At 37.2% G+C, this 16221-nt stretch overlaps 1 protein-coding gene across 1 annotated transcript; it reads left to right on the top strand.

Moving 5' to 3' along the window:
* The first annotated feature begins 14842 nt into the window (after positions 1–14842).
* Positions 14843–15244, top strand: LOC107888806 (serine/arginine-rich splicing factor SC35-like). Its single transcript, XM_016813070.1, has one exon. It carries the CDS (start codon positions 14843–14845, stop codon positions 15242–15244), a length of 402 nt encoding a protein of 133 aa, XP_016668559.1.
* The last annotated feature ends 977 nt before the right edge of the window (positions 15245–16221 follow it).

The raw sequence follows: 16221 nt of genomic DNA, 5'->3' as shown, positions 1-16221 counted from the left end.
GCCGAATACACTACATAAATTTCCAACATTACCTAGGTAATTACCTATAGGTTCTTATACCTTAAATTCACACATTTAGCCTTTTAATGCCTATTGATCGATCCTTTGGTCCTATCAAGAACCATTTAACATGCAAGGAACCTAATCATAGAGGAAGAAATTTACATTCTAAATAGGCTCAATCTTTGACCGAATGTACTAGGCTCCTCTAAGCCACTCATCCAAAAATCTTTACCCCATTCTAGTCACTCTCCCATTGTTCCATCCTTGCAAAGCCTATAGTTCACTCGGCCACTCAACCCACAACCTATCGAAACTTCAATTCAAACTCATTAGCCGAATATACATATACTTATAATAAGCACATATAACATCTTCTTCAAGACACATTCGGCTATGGCATAATTTCCTTATAAAACCCAATTAATCAATCCACCTTAACCGAAACTTAACTCATACAAAACCTATCTTCAAACCATAAAATAGGTAGAAGTTAAACTAATCATCCAAATGGTGCATAAGTTTTCCAAGAATGACATTGAACTTACCTTACTTTAGGTATCCACCTTAGCCGAATTTTCTTCCCCAAAGGCTTTTCTTCCTCTTCTTTCTCTAGTTACGGCAATGGAGGAGAAAACATAGGCTAACTTTGGTTTCTCCTCCCACTAACTTGTATTTTATTAACCTTATTCATTATTTCATTTTGTAACATAAACTATTAGCATAAAATAGTTATAATATTATTTAATCCATAACATGGCCGGCCACCATATTTAACTTGGGTAATTTGACATGCAAAACCACTCCTTTCAATGCATGTACTATTAGACCATTGTAAATTAGCCTCTCACTTTCCAACAAAGTTTCATATAAGTCCATATAACAAAATTCACATAAAGATGATCAAATTAATGCATGAACTTTCACACATGCATTTACTCACATTATAAACACAGAATATAGCTTTTAATTATTTATAAGACTCGGTTTAGCAGTCCCGAAACCACTCCCGACTAGGGTCAGTTTTGGGCTGTCACAACTCTCCCCCACTTAAGAAATTTTCGTCCCCGAAAATCTTACCGGTGAATAGGTTTGGGTATCGTTCTTTCATCGAGCTCTCAGTTTCCCAAGTAGCTTCCTCGATCCCGTGTTTGAGCCATAACACCTTAACTAACGGAACCCTTCTATTTCGCAACTCTTTCACTTCACGAGCTAGGATACGAATCGGTTCTTCTTCATAACTCAAGTCAGATTGAATTTCAACTTCCGAGGGATTAATCACATGTGACGGATCGGATCTATAACGTCGAAGCATCGAAACATGAAAAACATTGTGAATCCTTTCAAGTTCAGGGGGTAAAATCAATCTATATGCCACTGAACCAATTCTTTCGGATATTTCATACGGCCCAATGAATCTTGGGCTCAACTTGCCCTTACGGCCGAACCTGAGTATCTTTTTCCAAGGTGAAACCTTAAGGAACACTCTGTCTCCCACCTGATACTCGATGTCTTTTCGTTTCAAATCTGCGTACGACTTCTGACGATCCGTGGCTACTTTCAGACTTTCACGGATTACCTTTACTTTCTGTTCAGCATCTTTAATCAAATCAACTCCGAAAATTTTACTTTCACCGAGCTCGGTCCAAAACAATGGTGTACGGCATTTATGACCGTACAAAGCCTCGTAGGGTGCCATCTTAATACTTGATTGAAAACTATTGTTGTAAGCAAATTCAATCAAAGGTAAGTACCGTCCCCATGAACTACTGAACTCGAGGATGCAACATCTCAACATATCCTCAAGTATCTGAATTATCCGCTCGGATTGACCATCTGTTTGTGGATGAAAAGCGGTGCTAAAATGCAGCTTGGTACCCAAAGCTTCTTGCAACTTCTTCCAAAATCGCGAGGTGAATCTCGGATCTCTATCCGACACAATAGAAATTGGTACCCCGTGTAATCTCACAATCTGAGAAACATACAATTCAGCTAGTTTATCCAATGAAAAATTCGTATGCACGGGGATGAAATGAGCCGACTTGGTCAGTCTATCAACAACAACCCATATCACATCCTTCTTACTTGCTGACAAGGGCAGTCCGGACACAAAGTCCATTGTGACTCGATCCCATTTCCACTCGGGTATCATGATCGGCTGGAGTAATCCTGAAGGCACTTGATGTTCCGCTTTCACTTGTTGACATATTAAACATCTCGAAACAAAGTCGGAGATGTCCCGTTTCATACCATGCCACCAAAATTGACGTTTCAAATCGTTGTACATTTTCGTACTCCCCGGGTGAATTGACATTCGGCTACAATGGGCTTCGTTCAGAATCATCGAAATGAGTTCCGAATTCCTTGGAACACACAACCGATTTCTGACCTCAAACAATCATCGTCATCAATTTGAAACTCTGATCCCTCGTTCGGAAAACACTCAGCCCGTTTTGCAACCAATTCATCATCGACTTTCTGAGCTTCACGAATTTGGTGAGTCAATAATGGTTTAGCTTTTAATTCAGCTACTAACACATGTCTGGTAGAACATACAAATGCACGTTCATCGCTCGCAACGCAAACAATGACTTCCGGCTTAAGGCGTCCGCAACCACGTTAGCCTTTCCCGGGTGGTAATCAATGACAAGCTCGTAATCTTTCAACAACTCAAGCCAACGTCTTTGTCGCAGATTCAAGTCTCGTTGAGTCATCAAATATTTGAGACTTTTGTGGTCCGAAAATACATGGCACTTCTCGCCAAACAGATAATGTCGCCATATTTTTAAAGCAAACACGATGGCAGCTAGTTCGAGATCATGGGTCGGATAATTCCTCTCGTGTGGCTTCAATTGTCTCGACGCATAGGCCACGACTCGACCTTCTTGCATCAATACGCAACCCAACCCAAGTAGGGATGCGTCACTATAATGACAAACTCTTTACCTGATTCGGGTTGCACCAAAATTGGAGCTTCAGTCAAATGAGTTTTCAGTTGGTCGAAACTTTTCTGACATTTCTCCGTCCACTCGAACCTAACATCCTTTTGAAGTAGCTTCGTCATTGGTGTGGCTATCATCGAGAAACCTTCACAAATCGTCGGTAATAACCGGCGAGCCCCAAAAAGCTCCGAACTTCAGTAACATTTCTCGGAGGTTTCCAGTCAAGTATGGCTGAAATTTTGTTCGGGTCAACTCGAATACCCGACGCGGATACCACATGACCCAAGAAGCTAACCTCTCTTAACCAGAACTCACACTTACTGAACTTAGCATATAACTACTTATCCCGTAAAATTTGCAACACTAGTCTCAGGTGCTCAGCATGTTCGGTCCCATCTCTTGAATAGACCAAGATGTCATCAATGAACACAACTACGAACCGATCCAAATATGGTCTGAAGATCCGATTCATCAAATCCATAAATACTGCCGGGGCATTAGTGAGCCCAAACGGCATCACTAAGAATTCGTAGTGACCGTACCTCGTTCTGAAAGCAGTTTTGGGTACGTCTGAATCTCGAATCCGCAACTGATAATAACCCGATCTCAAATCTATTTTTGAGAACACCGAGGCCCCCTTTAGTTGATCAAACAAATCATCGATACGCGGTAGTGGATATTTATTCTTTATCGTCACTTTATTCAGTTGACGATAGTCAATGCACAACCTCATGGTTCCGTCCTTCTTTTTACGAACAATACTGGTGCACCCCAAGGTGAGAAACTTGGCCGAGCGAAACCTCTATCCGTCAATTCTTGCAGCTGAGCTTTCAACTCTTTTAACTCGGTTGGTGCCATACGATACGGAGCTATCGAGATCGGCGTAGTCCCAGGTACAAGCTCAATACCAAACTCTACCTCCCGAACAGGTGGTAAACCCGGTAATTCTTCCGGAAAAACATCCGGGTATTCACAAACCACCGGCACAGATTCGGGTTTCTTTTCTAATTCTTTGTCATCAAGCACATATGCAAGGTATGCTTCGCACCCTTTTCTTACATATTTCTGTGCCAACATTGCTGATATTACAGCTGGTATCCCCTCCAAGTCCGCGGACTCAATTCGGACTACTTCGTTATTTGCGCACCTCAAATCAATAGTCTTGCTCTTGCAATTCACAATCGCATCATGCACGGTCAACCAATCCAACCCAAGGATAACATCAAATTCATCAAACGGCAAAAGCATCAAGTCCGCTGGAAAACAGGAACCTCGAATTGCTAGGGGACATTTCTTACACACTTGGTCGACAAGTACATAACGACCCAAGGGATTTGACACCCGAATTACAAACTCAGTAGACTCGATAGGTAAAGTCTTACTGGATGCTAAGGTTTCACATATGTAAGAATGAGTAGAACCGGGGTCAATCAAATCAATTACATTAGTATCAAAGAGAGTAAAAGTACCGGTAATAACATCAGGCGAAGAAGCATCCTCGCGGGCACGTATAGCATATGCTCTAGCAGGTGCACGAGCCTCGGATCTGGTCGTAGCATCTCTAGATCCTCTCTGACCACCACTAGCATTGCCCGTATTTCTAGATGGTCTACCTCGAGCAGTGGTAGCACCCGGTCTCCCACTCTGATTTACATTCTGTTCAGACAGCCTCGGGCAATCTTTAATGAAGTGGTCCACTGATCCGCACTTGTAACAGGAGCGGTCATGGAATCTACAACTCCCCAAATGCCATTTACCACAATGTCGACATTCCGTTCGGCCTCGACGTTCGTTCCCAACACTGGCACCGAAGTGCCTCGTGTACCCACAGGGGGTCGATCACGATCTCGTCTAAAAAGGCCCGAAGTGCCTCTAGACCGGCCCACATCATCTCGAAATTTCTTCGATGCCTGTCGAAGAGACTTTCCCGAGGATCTTTTACGAAACTCCCCAGTTCCCACATCAACTTTTTGTTTTTCCTTTCTAAGCTCTTCGGCTTTACAAGCTCGCTCGACAAGTACTACGAACTCTCGTATTTCAAGAATGCCAACGAACATTTTTATATCTTCATTCAGCCCATCTTCGAAGCGTTTACACATGACAGCCTCGGACGAAACACATTCCCGAGCGTATCTACTAAGTCTAACAAATTTCCGCTCGTAATCAGTAACTGACATAGAACCTTGCTTAAGCTCAAGAAATTCCTTCCGTTTTTGATCAGCAAATCTCTGACTGATATACTTTTTCCGAAACTCAGTTTGGAAAAACTCCCAAGTTACTTGCTCCCGGGGCACAACAGAAGTCAGAGTACTCCACCAATAGTAGGCAGAATCACGTAGCAAGGAGATAGCACACTTTAGCATTCATCGGGTGTACAAGATAGCTCATCGAGTACCCGGATAGTGTTGTCCAACCAAAATTCAGCTTGCTCGGCATCGTCGCTATCCGTAGCTTTAAATTCAGTAGCCCCATGTTTTCGGATTCAGTCAACTGGGGGCTTATTTGACCTTATTTGGTCAGTTACCGGTGGTATTGTAGGTGCGGGGGTGGTGTTTGTCGGGAATGGAGGTTGTGGAACAGCCGTATTAGTTCGAATGTATTGGTTGAACCAATCATTCATCACGCTATAGAAAGCTTGTCTAGCTTCATCGTTCGGGTTACTCGCATTAGGTTGAGAGTCTACCGGCGCTGTCCCTTGTGCGGGAGCAGGCGCTACACTCTCAAGATCATCAGCTACCGCTCGGTTGGGATCGGGATCCATTACTATAAATAAACACATTTGCAAATGTCAGAAATCATCACACTATCAATTAATCACATAAAATGGCATGTATAGCTAGACCCCAACACATTATGGTAGTCCTAGAATCGACTAAACCGTAGCTCTGATACCAATCAATTGTAACACCCCGAACCCGAGACCGTCACCGGAGTCGAATACGAGGTGTTGACAGACTTTTAAAAAAATTTTTCTAGACACTGCCCAGTCTGAGTACTAGTCGCTTCAAAAATCATATCTTGAGTTTCACAACTCGAAAGTCAGTTTTGTGATTTTTCCCTGAAACTAGACTCATGTCCCCACCTATATATTTTTTTCTAGAATTTTTGGTTGGGCCAATTAGTACAGTTTATTAGTCAAAGTCTCTCATGTTACAGGGGTCGACTACACTGACCTTTTCCCATTACGACTGGGATATCTCTCTGCACAGGGCTTAAATACTAATGCCGTTTGTTTCTATGGAAACTAGACTCAGAGAGGAATCCATACATATATGGTATGACCCCTAATTATCTCTGGTCAATTTATAGTGAATTTCCAAAGGCGGAACAGTGAATCCAGAAACTGTTCTGGCCCTGTTCCACAAGAACCCGAATATCTCTTTCTGTACTGTTCCTATAATTGTTTCGTTACTTCCATATGAAAGTAGATTCATCAAGGTTCGTTCACATAATTTATTCACTATTTAATTCCACTCCTACTAATTTATGTGATTTTTCAATTCTACACCACTGTTGCTGTCAAAATCTGTTTTCAAGGTAAACTTTACCTATTTTGTGGTTACCATGGACCAACTAGGGTTTTGCCATACATAGGTCCACATGTGATCATATTTAGCCATTCCAATGGCTGATCATTAGCCCAACACTTCCATTTCAACCCATAGTCACATCGTGAAACCATATATACATACATAAACACAAATGGTCTAATGCCATACTCCACTTCTACGAGCCATTTTCGCATGGCTTTACACACATACATCGCAATAAGAACTTAAACAACAGGGGGTAGTCCTATACATGCCATATCCAGAGTTCAACTAAAGAGTACCAAAAGAGCTTGATAGTGTAGATGACTTCGACTTCGCTGATCCCGAATCCGATAGCTAACGAACAAAATCTATAAAACAGAGAGCCAAAGCAACCGGGTAAGCATTTTAAGCTTAGTAAGTCTCAAGTAATGAAATCGGCTTTAACTACAGTATTACATTCACATAGCTAACTAAGTCACTTTAATAACACACATTTTCATAATCATACTTCATCAACATATATACACAAGGTATCAACCTTTCTAAAAGCCGAAAAATTCGTTAGCCGATCACACGAATACTATTTAAAATGAATCGACTTTTTCCAATGCACATGCAAACATACCGTATCGTTCGGGTTGGTCGAGCATATTTATTAAATTAGTTACAGCACAAAACGCTCACATTCAAACCCAAGTTTCTTCGGTATTTAACCGAATACAGCCGCAAACATATTTGCCTTCGGGTCTTAACCCGGACATATGAACTCGCATAATTGCCTTCGGGTCTTAGCCCGGATATATCATCCCGCATAATTGCCTTCGGGTCATAGCCCGGATATATCAACTCGCATAATTGCCTTTGGGTCTTAGCCCGGATATGTCAACTCGCATAATTGCCTTCGGGTCTTAGCCCGGATATGTCAACTCGCATAATTGCCTTCGGGTCATAACCCGGATATATCAACTCGCATAATTGCCTTCGGGTCTTAGCCCGGATATGTCAACTCGCATAATTGCCTTCGGGTCTTAGCCCGGATATAATCCAATGTTCATGCACACATATGTCAATAATCATAACACATCCATATCATTTCTTCGTTACTAAGGCTCAAACACAAAACATTTATTAAACCTTTCAAATTTCGGCTCAGTAGCCGCACACAAAGAGCATAATTTCAATTGGCTTTAATACATAGTCTCTAAGCACATTCGACTATCCGTCATAGTATGACTATTCATTTCAATATAATTCAAGTAGGGTCATTACTCGAAGACTTACCTCAAATGTCGTCGAACGACTTCAACGGCTATTCAATTACTTTTTCCTTCCCTTTATCGGATCTAGTTCCCCTTTGCTCTTGAGCTTAAGTTCAACAAAATTTAAAATAGTCATTAATCGACTATTCAAGTATTACTTTCAGAATAATATATATATTGATCCGACTTTCACACACATAGATTATAGTAAGCTTTATATTAATCAATAAATAATTCATCGGCAAACTTTCATTAATGTTTACAACAAAATCACATATTCACTACGAGCTGTTTTCCTGAGCAGTAGTTACTAAATTACTTATAACTGGAGCTACTAAACTCCAAATCACTTGCCGTTAATTTTCCCTGAATATAGACTCGTATATCTTCCATCCATAAAATTTTCAGAATTTTAGGCTTGGCCAATCAATACCAGATTTTTCTTAAAGTTTCCCCTGTTCACTGTTTGACTATTCTGACCACTCTTCACTACGAATCCAATTTCTCACTTTACAGAATTCAAAATGTGTTGTATTTGATCTCATTAGAAACTAGACTCATTAAGGAGTCTAAGCATATAAATTTTATCTTATAATCATTTTTGTACAATTTATAATGATTTTCTAAAAACAGAACAGGGAATCCAGCAGTCATTATGACTCAGCCCCACAATGCTTCAAATATCTCAAGATCGGTAACTCTTTTGTTTTTATAGTTTCTTTTGTAAGAAAATAGACTCTTCAAGATTTAATGACATAATTCACTCAGCTTCTAATTCAACTCCCATAATTTATGGTGATTTTTCAAAATCACCTTACTGCTGCTGTCCCCAAACAGATTATCACCAAATCAAATACTAACATTAGCATTTCACCTTAATAGCTAGCTTACCAAGCCTTGATTTAACATATAATTCACACGTATCACATTCAGCTATATATATATACATTTATCATATTTATTATTGACAAAGTATGCTCATGACAAATTTACTCCCAATCGCATCTCAAAATTCATCAAGCTTAGAACACATTTACTAATTAAATTCGGTAGTTTACTCACTTTGCTAACCACTTATACATATAATTCAATTCAACATTATAACCCATTATCACTCATTTAGCCGATTATAGAGAATTAAACATAATATCTCTAGGATATACTCTACATGGCCGAATACACTACATAAATTTCCAACATTACCTAGGTAATTACCTATAGGTTCTTATACCTTAAATTCACACATTTAGCCTTTTAATGCCTATTGATCGATCCTTTGGTCCTATCAAGAACCATTTAACATGCAAGGAACCTAATCATAGAGGAAGAAATTTACATTCTAAATAGGCTCAATCTTTGACCGAATGTACTAGGCTCCTCTAAGCCACTCATCCAAAAATCTTTACCCCATTCTAGTCACTCTCCCATTGTTCCATCCTTGCAAAGCCTATAGTTCACTCGGCCACTCAACCCACAACCTATCGAAACTTCAATTCAAACTCATTAGCCGAATATACATATACTTATAATAAGCACATATAACATCTTCTTCAAGACACATTCGGCTATGGCATAATTTCCTTATAAAACCCAATTAATCAATCCACCTTAACCGAAACTTAACTCATACAAAACCTATCTTCAAACCATAAAATAGGTAGAAGTTAAACTAATCATCCAAATGGTGCATAAGTTTTCCAAGAATGACATTGAACTTACCTTACTTTAGGTATCCACCTTAGCCGAATTTTCTTCCCCAAAGGCTTTTCTTCCTCTTCTTTCTCTAGTTACGGCAATGGAGGAGAAAACATAGGCTAACTTTGGTTTCTCCTCCCACTAACTTGTATTTTATTAACCTTATTCATTATTTCATTTTGTAACATAAACTATTAGCATAAAATAGTTATAATATTATTTAATCCATAACATGGCCGGCCACCATATTTAACTTGGGTAATTTGACATGCAAAACCACTCCTTTCAATGCATGTACTATTAGACCATTGTAAATTAGCCTCTCACTTTCCAACAAAGTTTCATATAAGTCCATATAACAAAATTCACATAAAGATGATCAAATTAATGCATGAAACTTTCACACATGCATTTACTCACATTATAAACACAGAATATAGCTTTTAATTATTTATAAGACTCGGTTTAGCAGTCCCGAAACCACTTCCCGACTAGGGTCAGTTTTGGGCTGTCACAGATAATGACTTAGAGTTCTATTCTGATGAGTTTAATAAACTGTGCAAGTCAAAAGGGATCGTGATACACTTGACATTTTGTTATACTCCACAGTAAAACGGTGTTGTAGAACGAATGAACAGAACGATCATGGAGAAGGTTCGATGTATGTTGTCAAATGCCAACTTAACAAAGTTGTTTTAGGCTGAAGCAGCCTCTACTGCATGTTTTTTGATCAACCGATCTTCATTCGTTGCCATTGAGAAAAAAAGATTCTACAAGAGGTATGGTCTGGTAATCGTGTTGACTATTCTAATTTAAAGATCTTTGAGTCTCCTGCGTATGCTCATGTTGGTAACGGAAAATTGGAACTGAGATCCATTAAATGTGTTTTTCTTGGTTATAAAGCTGGTGTAAAAGGGCATAAGTTATAGTGTCCTAAAAATAGAAAAGTTGTGATTAGCAAAGATGTTTTTGATGAATCTGCTATGTTACCTAACTTATCTCTTAAAGACTCTTGCAATAAAGAAAATCAAAAGTAAGTGAAGCATCAAATTAATCCAGAATCTACAACAAAGTCGACTACTCAAGCCAGTACAAACATTCAGAATGGAATTGCTTCTTCACCACAATATTCTATCGCCAAAAATAGAACAAGAAGAGAAATTAAACCTCCAAAGAAGTATGCCAAGACTGATCTAGTTGCTTATGCTTTAAATGTGACTGAAGATATAGATGCAAACCAAAATCCATCTAATTATTCTGAGGCGGTTAACTATAAAAACTTAGAAAAGTGGATGTTTGTTATGTAAAAGGAGATGAAATCACTCCAAGAAAATAGAACATGGGATCTTGTAAAACTTCCTAAAGGTAAAATAGTTGTTCGTTGTAAATGGGTGTTTAAAAAGAAAGAAGGGACTCAAGGAGTTGAAGAACCCAGATATAAAGCAAAGCTTGTTGCAAAGGGTTACATTCAAATTCCAAGAGTGGACTTCACAAATGTATTCTCTCCAGTTGTGAAGCATAGTTCGATTTGAGTTTTGCTTGGTATTGTGGTCATGCATGATTTGGAGCTTGAGCAGTTAGATGTAAAAACTGCATGTTTGCATAGAGAACTTGAGAAGAATATTTACATGTAACAACCGGAGAGTTTTATAGTCTCAGAAAAAAAGGACTATGTTTGCTTGCTGAAAATGTCCTTTTACGGTTTGAAACAGTCACCAAGACAGTGGTACAAGAAGTTTGATTCTTTCATGACTTCTCATGATTTCAAAAGAAGTACTTTTGACTGTTGTATTTACTTTAAGAAAAATAATAATGGTTCTTTTGTGTATCTACTCCTTTATGTTGATGACATGTTGATAGCAGTAAAAGATAAATGAGAGATAAGAAATGTTAAAGCTCAACTAAGTGAAGAATTTGAAATGAAAGATTTGGGACCAGCAAAGAAGATACTTGGTATGGAGATTCTAAGAGATAGAAAAGCAAGTAAATTGTACCTAAGTCAGAAGGGGTACATTGAGAAAGTTCTTTGCAGGTTCAATATGCAGAGTGCTAAGCTTGTTAGTACTCTTTTTAGCAGCCCATTTCAGACTTTCATCGGCTTTGTCTCCATAATCAGATGATGAGATTGAGTACATGTAACATGTTCCATACTCTAGTGCAGTAGGATCTCTCATGTATGTTATGGTTTGTTCACGTCCAGATTTATCATATGCAATCAATGCAGTTAGTAGATACATGGCGAATCCCGATAAAGAACATTGGAAAGCAATTCATTGGATTTTAAGATACTTACGAGGTATTATTGATGTTTGCTTACAGTTTGGAAGAATTAGAGATAGAGTCATTGGGTATGTTGGTACTGATTTTGCTGGAGACCTTAATAGAAGAAGATCTCTCACAGGTTATGTCTTTACAATTGAAGGTTGTGCAATCAGTTGGAAAGCCACTTTACAAAATACAGTCACTTTGTCTACCACTGAAGCTGAGTACGTGGCGATTACTGAGGCTTATAAAGAAGCTATTTGGTTGAAGGGACTCTTTAGTGAACTCAAAGAAGACCTTCAAATCAATACAGTATTTTGTGACAGTCAGAGTTTCATCTTCCTTACAAAAGATCAAATGTTTCATGAGAGAACAAAACGCATTTTGTTCGTGATATTATTGCTCGTGGTGATATTGTTGTGAGCAAAATTAGTACTCATGAAAATCCCGCAGATATGATGACTAAGTCACTTCCTATAACCAAGTTTGAGCATTGCTTAGACTTGGTTGGTGTACATTGCTGAAGTTAAACCCTTAAGGGGTTTTATGGAAGAGGTGGAGAACTTGTTCATTGAGAGTTCGCGATGAAGAACTTGTTCATTGAGAATTCGTGTCAAGGTGAAGATTATTAGAATTGAATGACCAGAATCCTTATTTAAATAAAGTACAATGGTAAAATAAAATAAAAGTAAAATCCATATAGAACTACATTTCTTTTATTTTATTCTAGAATAAGGTTTTTTAAATTTTATTAAACTCCATCTATTTGATATTTATTAGAACAAGGTATTTCAATCTTACTACACTCCTATTAGAATAGGGTCTTACAAGCCTATAAATAGATGTAGTCTACTCCTCTTGTAATTATTCTAATTCGACATAGTGAATTTTCTTCTCCTCTGCCAATGGTTTTTTTTTCGAAAGGGTTTCCACGTAAAAATCTGTGTACTCTTTATTTTTATTTCTCTTTTCTTTGCGATATATTTTCATTACCAACATTCTATTTTTCACAAATTGGTTTTTGGGTATAACTTGTATATGAATATAATCTACTATTCTATATTATGTTTATGTGAATTAAACTTGGTTTTTGGTGTGGGTTTGGCGTACTAACTGCATGATGTTGCTATGCTGTGGTAAACGAATAGGAAGAGTAGTTTTACTTTTTCTTTTCTTTTCAATTTTACTGTGAATATTGCATTTAATTTTTAATTTATTAATTTATCGCATATAAATTGTTTAACTGATAATTTTACTAATTTCTTGCTACAAATAATTAAATTGTTGATTTAACGATAAGATTTAAAAATATTATCCAATTGAATTTTTGAGACTCTAATTCTGATCAATAAAAGTATATGTAGTAATTTCTCTCTCTTTTCTTTTTTTATAAACTAGAAAATGAAATTAATTAGGTTTAAATGAAAGTTAGGCACCAAGTTATAGCAATTACCTAACTTAATTAAGTATTTCTTTACAACTTTTAGTACAAAGCTTGTTGAATTTTTTTGCTGCCATGTTTTCACTCTCCCTAAGCATGTCAAAAGATTAGGGTTAGGGTATTAAAAGAACACACACAATGAAACTAGAAGGGAAGCCCATATTTTCATCATCTAATTCTTGCAGCATAAACTTAAAAGAAAGCTTTATATATAGTGTTTAAGAGTAGCCTTCGAAAGGATCTCTTAACTAGGTTTGGAAAAGGAGAAGAAGAAAAGAAAAAAAGAGAGGGTAATGTCAACAATACAAATGCTTTTCTCTCGTCTTCTTGCTCCAATTACAGTGTATTTTCATTCTATGAATTTGGTACTAAAAGGAATAGTGGGGAAAGTAGTGAGAGTTTGTATGGGAAGTGTTAGAATTTTATGACTTCCTTTTCATAGATTTGGTGGTGGAATTTGGAAGTAGTTGATGTAGAGATGGGTCATTGCCTGTTAGTGTTGGTGGGTTAAAGACCTTGAGAGTTCTTAATTTAGGGTTTTATAGCATTAGTGGAGAGATACCAACCAAGTTTGAAACAAAAGGTGATGTTGGATTTAAGTGGTCATCTCATGAATTTTTGTTTCTTAAAAGAGCTGAAGGACGCTTTTCACTTCTCCAATAGGCGAAGCCCATGAATTTTATGATTAAATGATCGTGTTTTATTTTAAAATGTAATCATCAAAATAATTATAACTTAGTTTTGATGGTCAAGAGTGTTCATCACCTCAAGTGTGACCTGAGTTCAGGTCACGCTTATTGTTCAGATTTTGCCCACGACCAATCCCCGGTAGAAAAGAAGGTTCCATTGGAACTATTAATTATTTCAGGGTGTATTGTCTCTCTTTTATTTACTTAAAAGAGGGAGAGAGAGAGAGAGAGAGAGAGAGAGAAGAAGTTCGGGGGAGAAATGAGAGATATTTTCTTCCACCACCGAGAATTATTTGACTTTTGCATTTCAAACAATTTATATGATACAGCAGGATGCTTTTTTATAGGTATAAAATTTAATGATTCTTTAGATAACTTGTTGTGGTCATTTGAGTTGTTAATTTGTTAATAGTAATACTAAAATTGAAAGCAAAATCAATGAGATGAAGCTCTAACCAAAAGTAAAATTTTAATTTGATTCATAAGTTTAATCATTGATACAAAGATAATTTCTGTGTTCTTTAACGAATTAGTTATAGTTGTTAAAAATGAAAAAGACCAATAAGGCATTACAAACCATATGAATTTTCTTTCAGATTTATTATGGAATCAAGTCGTACGTACGCTTTATCTTAAATATAATTTGATTTCAATTTAATTGTACTTTGTACTAATTATTGGTAAAATTAAGATTTGATCCCTTTAAAATTTGTATATAATTTAATATAATAGTATAAATTTAACTTAACTCCTTAAACATCTATAATTCAATTATCACATTTCTAAATCCTGATTCATGTATCATATCAATTTTGTTAAGATGATTTTGAGAGGATATTTTTAGATAAATTATTAATGAAAATATTTACTTTGATTATCCTATTCCAAAAATAAAGGGGCACGAAACGTAACAAAAAAAAACAAAATGGGATAGTTTAGTTGAGAATATGATTTAACACAAACATAAACTTGAAGATAATATTCAATCGATTAATAACTTTTTTTTTAGAAGCGTAGGGTGATGGAAGAGAGAAGAGGTGGGTTTCAGATCACGGTGTTTGTGTACAACATTCCAGCGTCTATGCATTGGAAGGGTTTATGGGCTCTTTTCAGTTTTCATGGAAAGGTGGTGGATGCGTTCATACCGGAGAAGAGAAGTAGAAGTGGTAAAAGATTCAGTTTTGTGCATTTTTCAAACCTTACAGATGCGCAACGGGCAATTTCAAGACTCAATGGTTTTGTGATTATCGGGAGTAAAATCTGGGTGAAGCTGGCTAGGTTCAAAGAAAGGAGATATATATGGAGAAAAGTTTCACCTCAGATGAGAACGAAGGCTATCAATAATCCAAATAAGGAGGGTTGGGAAGGCGAGAATAACATGAAGGAATGCGTAGAGGATGTTTCTTGGAAAAATAAGACTTAATGACAGGAGAAATGTTGAAGTGAGTTTAAGGAAGGAGAATCAATCAAAAGTAATACAGGGTCATATTGAGGATGAACATCTCTGGAAGCTTCAGAAATGTCTAGTAGGGGAAGTGGCTTCCCTATGCGAAACAAGTATTTTAGAGGATAGAGTTGCAAGAATGGGGTTAGGTGAAATCTGTGTGAAAAGAATTCAAGGTTACTATTTTCTGTTAGAGATTCTAGATGATGATTTATTAGATATCTTAAAGCAGAGTGAATGGTCATACTTAAAGGATTTCTTCATCAACATTACTCCGTGGTCTGAAAAGTTAGTGTTCTCGGAGAGGGTTACTTGGCTTGAAATATCGGGAGTACCTCTGCACTATTGGAACTACGAAACATTTAAAAGGGTGGCTGGTTTATGGGGTAATGTGGTTTCAATGGGAGAAAACTTCACAAAAACATCCAACTTTGAAAAGCTGGAAATGTTGGTCTTAATTCATCAAACGATGAAAATAGAATAAGTAATTGTTGATAAGTCAAATTAAAAAGGGGTTGAAAAGTCAAAAATGGGAGGTGCAAGTGGCACCGAAAGAAAAAAAGTGATAGGCAAGTTGTTTAAAGTTGAATGGGATAATTGCAATTTTGGTCCCTAATTTTTTAGGCCATTCGCAAGTTAGTCCCTGAACCTCAACTATAAATAGGCCTAACCATTTCTCATTTCAACCATCCCAACCAATCTTTCTCTCTTAGTTTTCTCTCTTCTCCCATTTGAGAATTCTTAAGGAATTCTATTTGTTTGTAATACTTTGAAGATAGTAAAGTTATCATCTGGTGTTAGTGCCCGAGGACGTAGGTATAATTTACCGAACCTCGTTAAAACTCTTGTGTTCTTTCTTGTCCTATTTTTCTTTCAATATTTGAGGGTATAATAGTAGTATTTAATTGTGCTATTAAATTACTATAGAAGGGATATCCTGTCTAAGGAAAGACTTG

This window comes from Gossypium hirsutum, chromosome A08, assembly GCF_007990345.1.
Source record: "Gossypium hirsutum isolate 1008001.06 chromosome A08, Gossypium_hirsutum_v2.1, whole genome shotgun sequence".
NCBI classification, from domain to species: Eukaryota; Viridiplantae; Streptophyta; class Magnoliopsida; order Malvales; family Malvaceae; genus Gossypium; species Gossypium hirsutum.
Note: the sequence above shows the minus strand (reverse complement) of the source record. Positions and strands in the feature narration are given on the sequence as shown.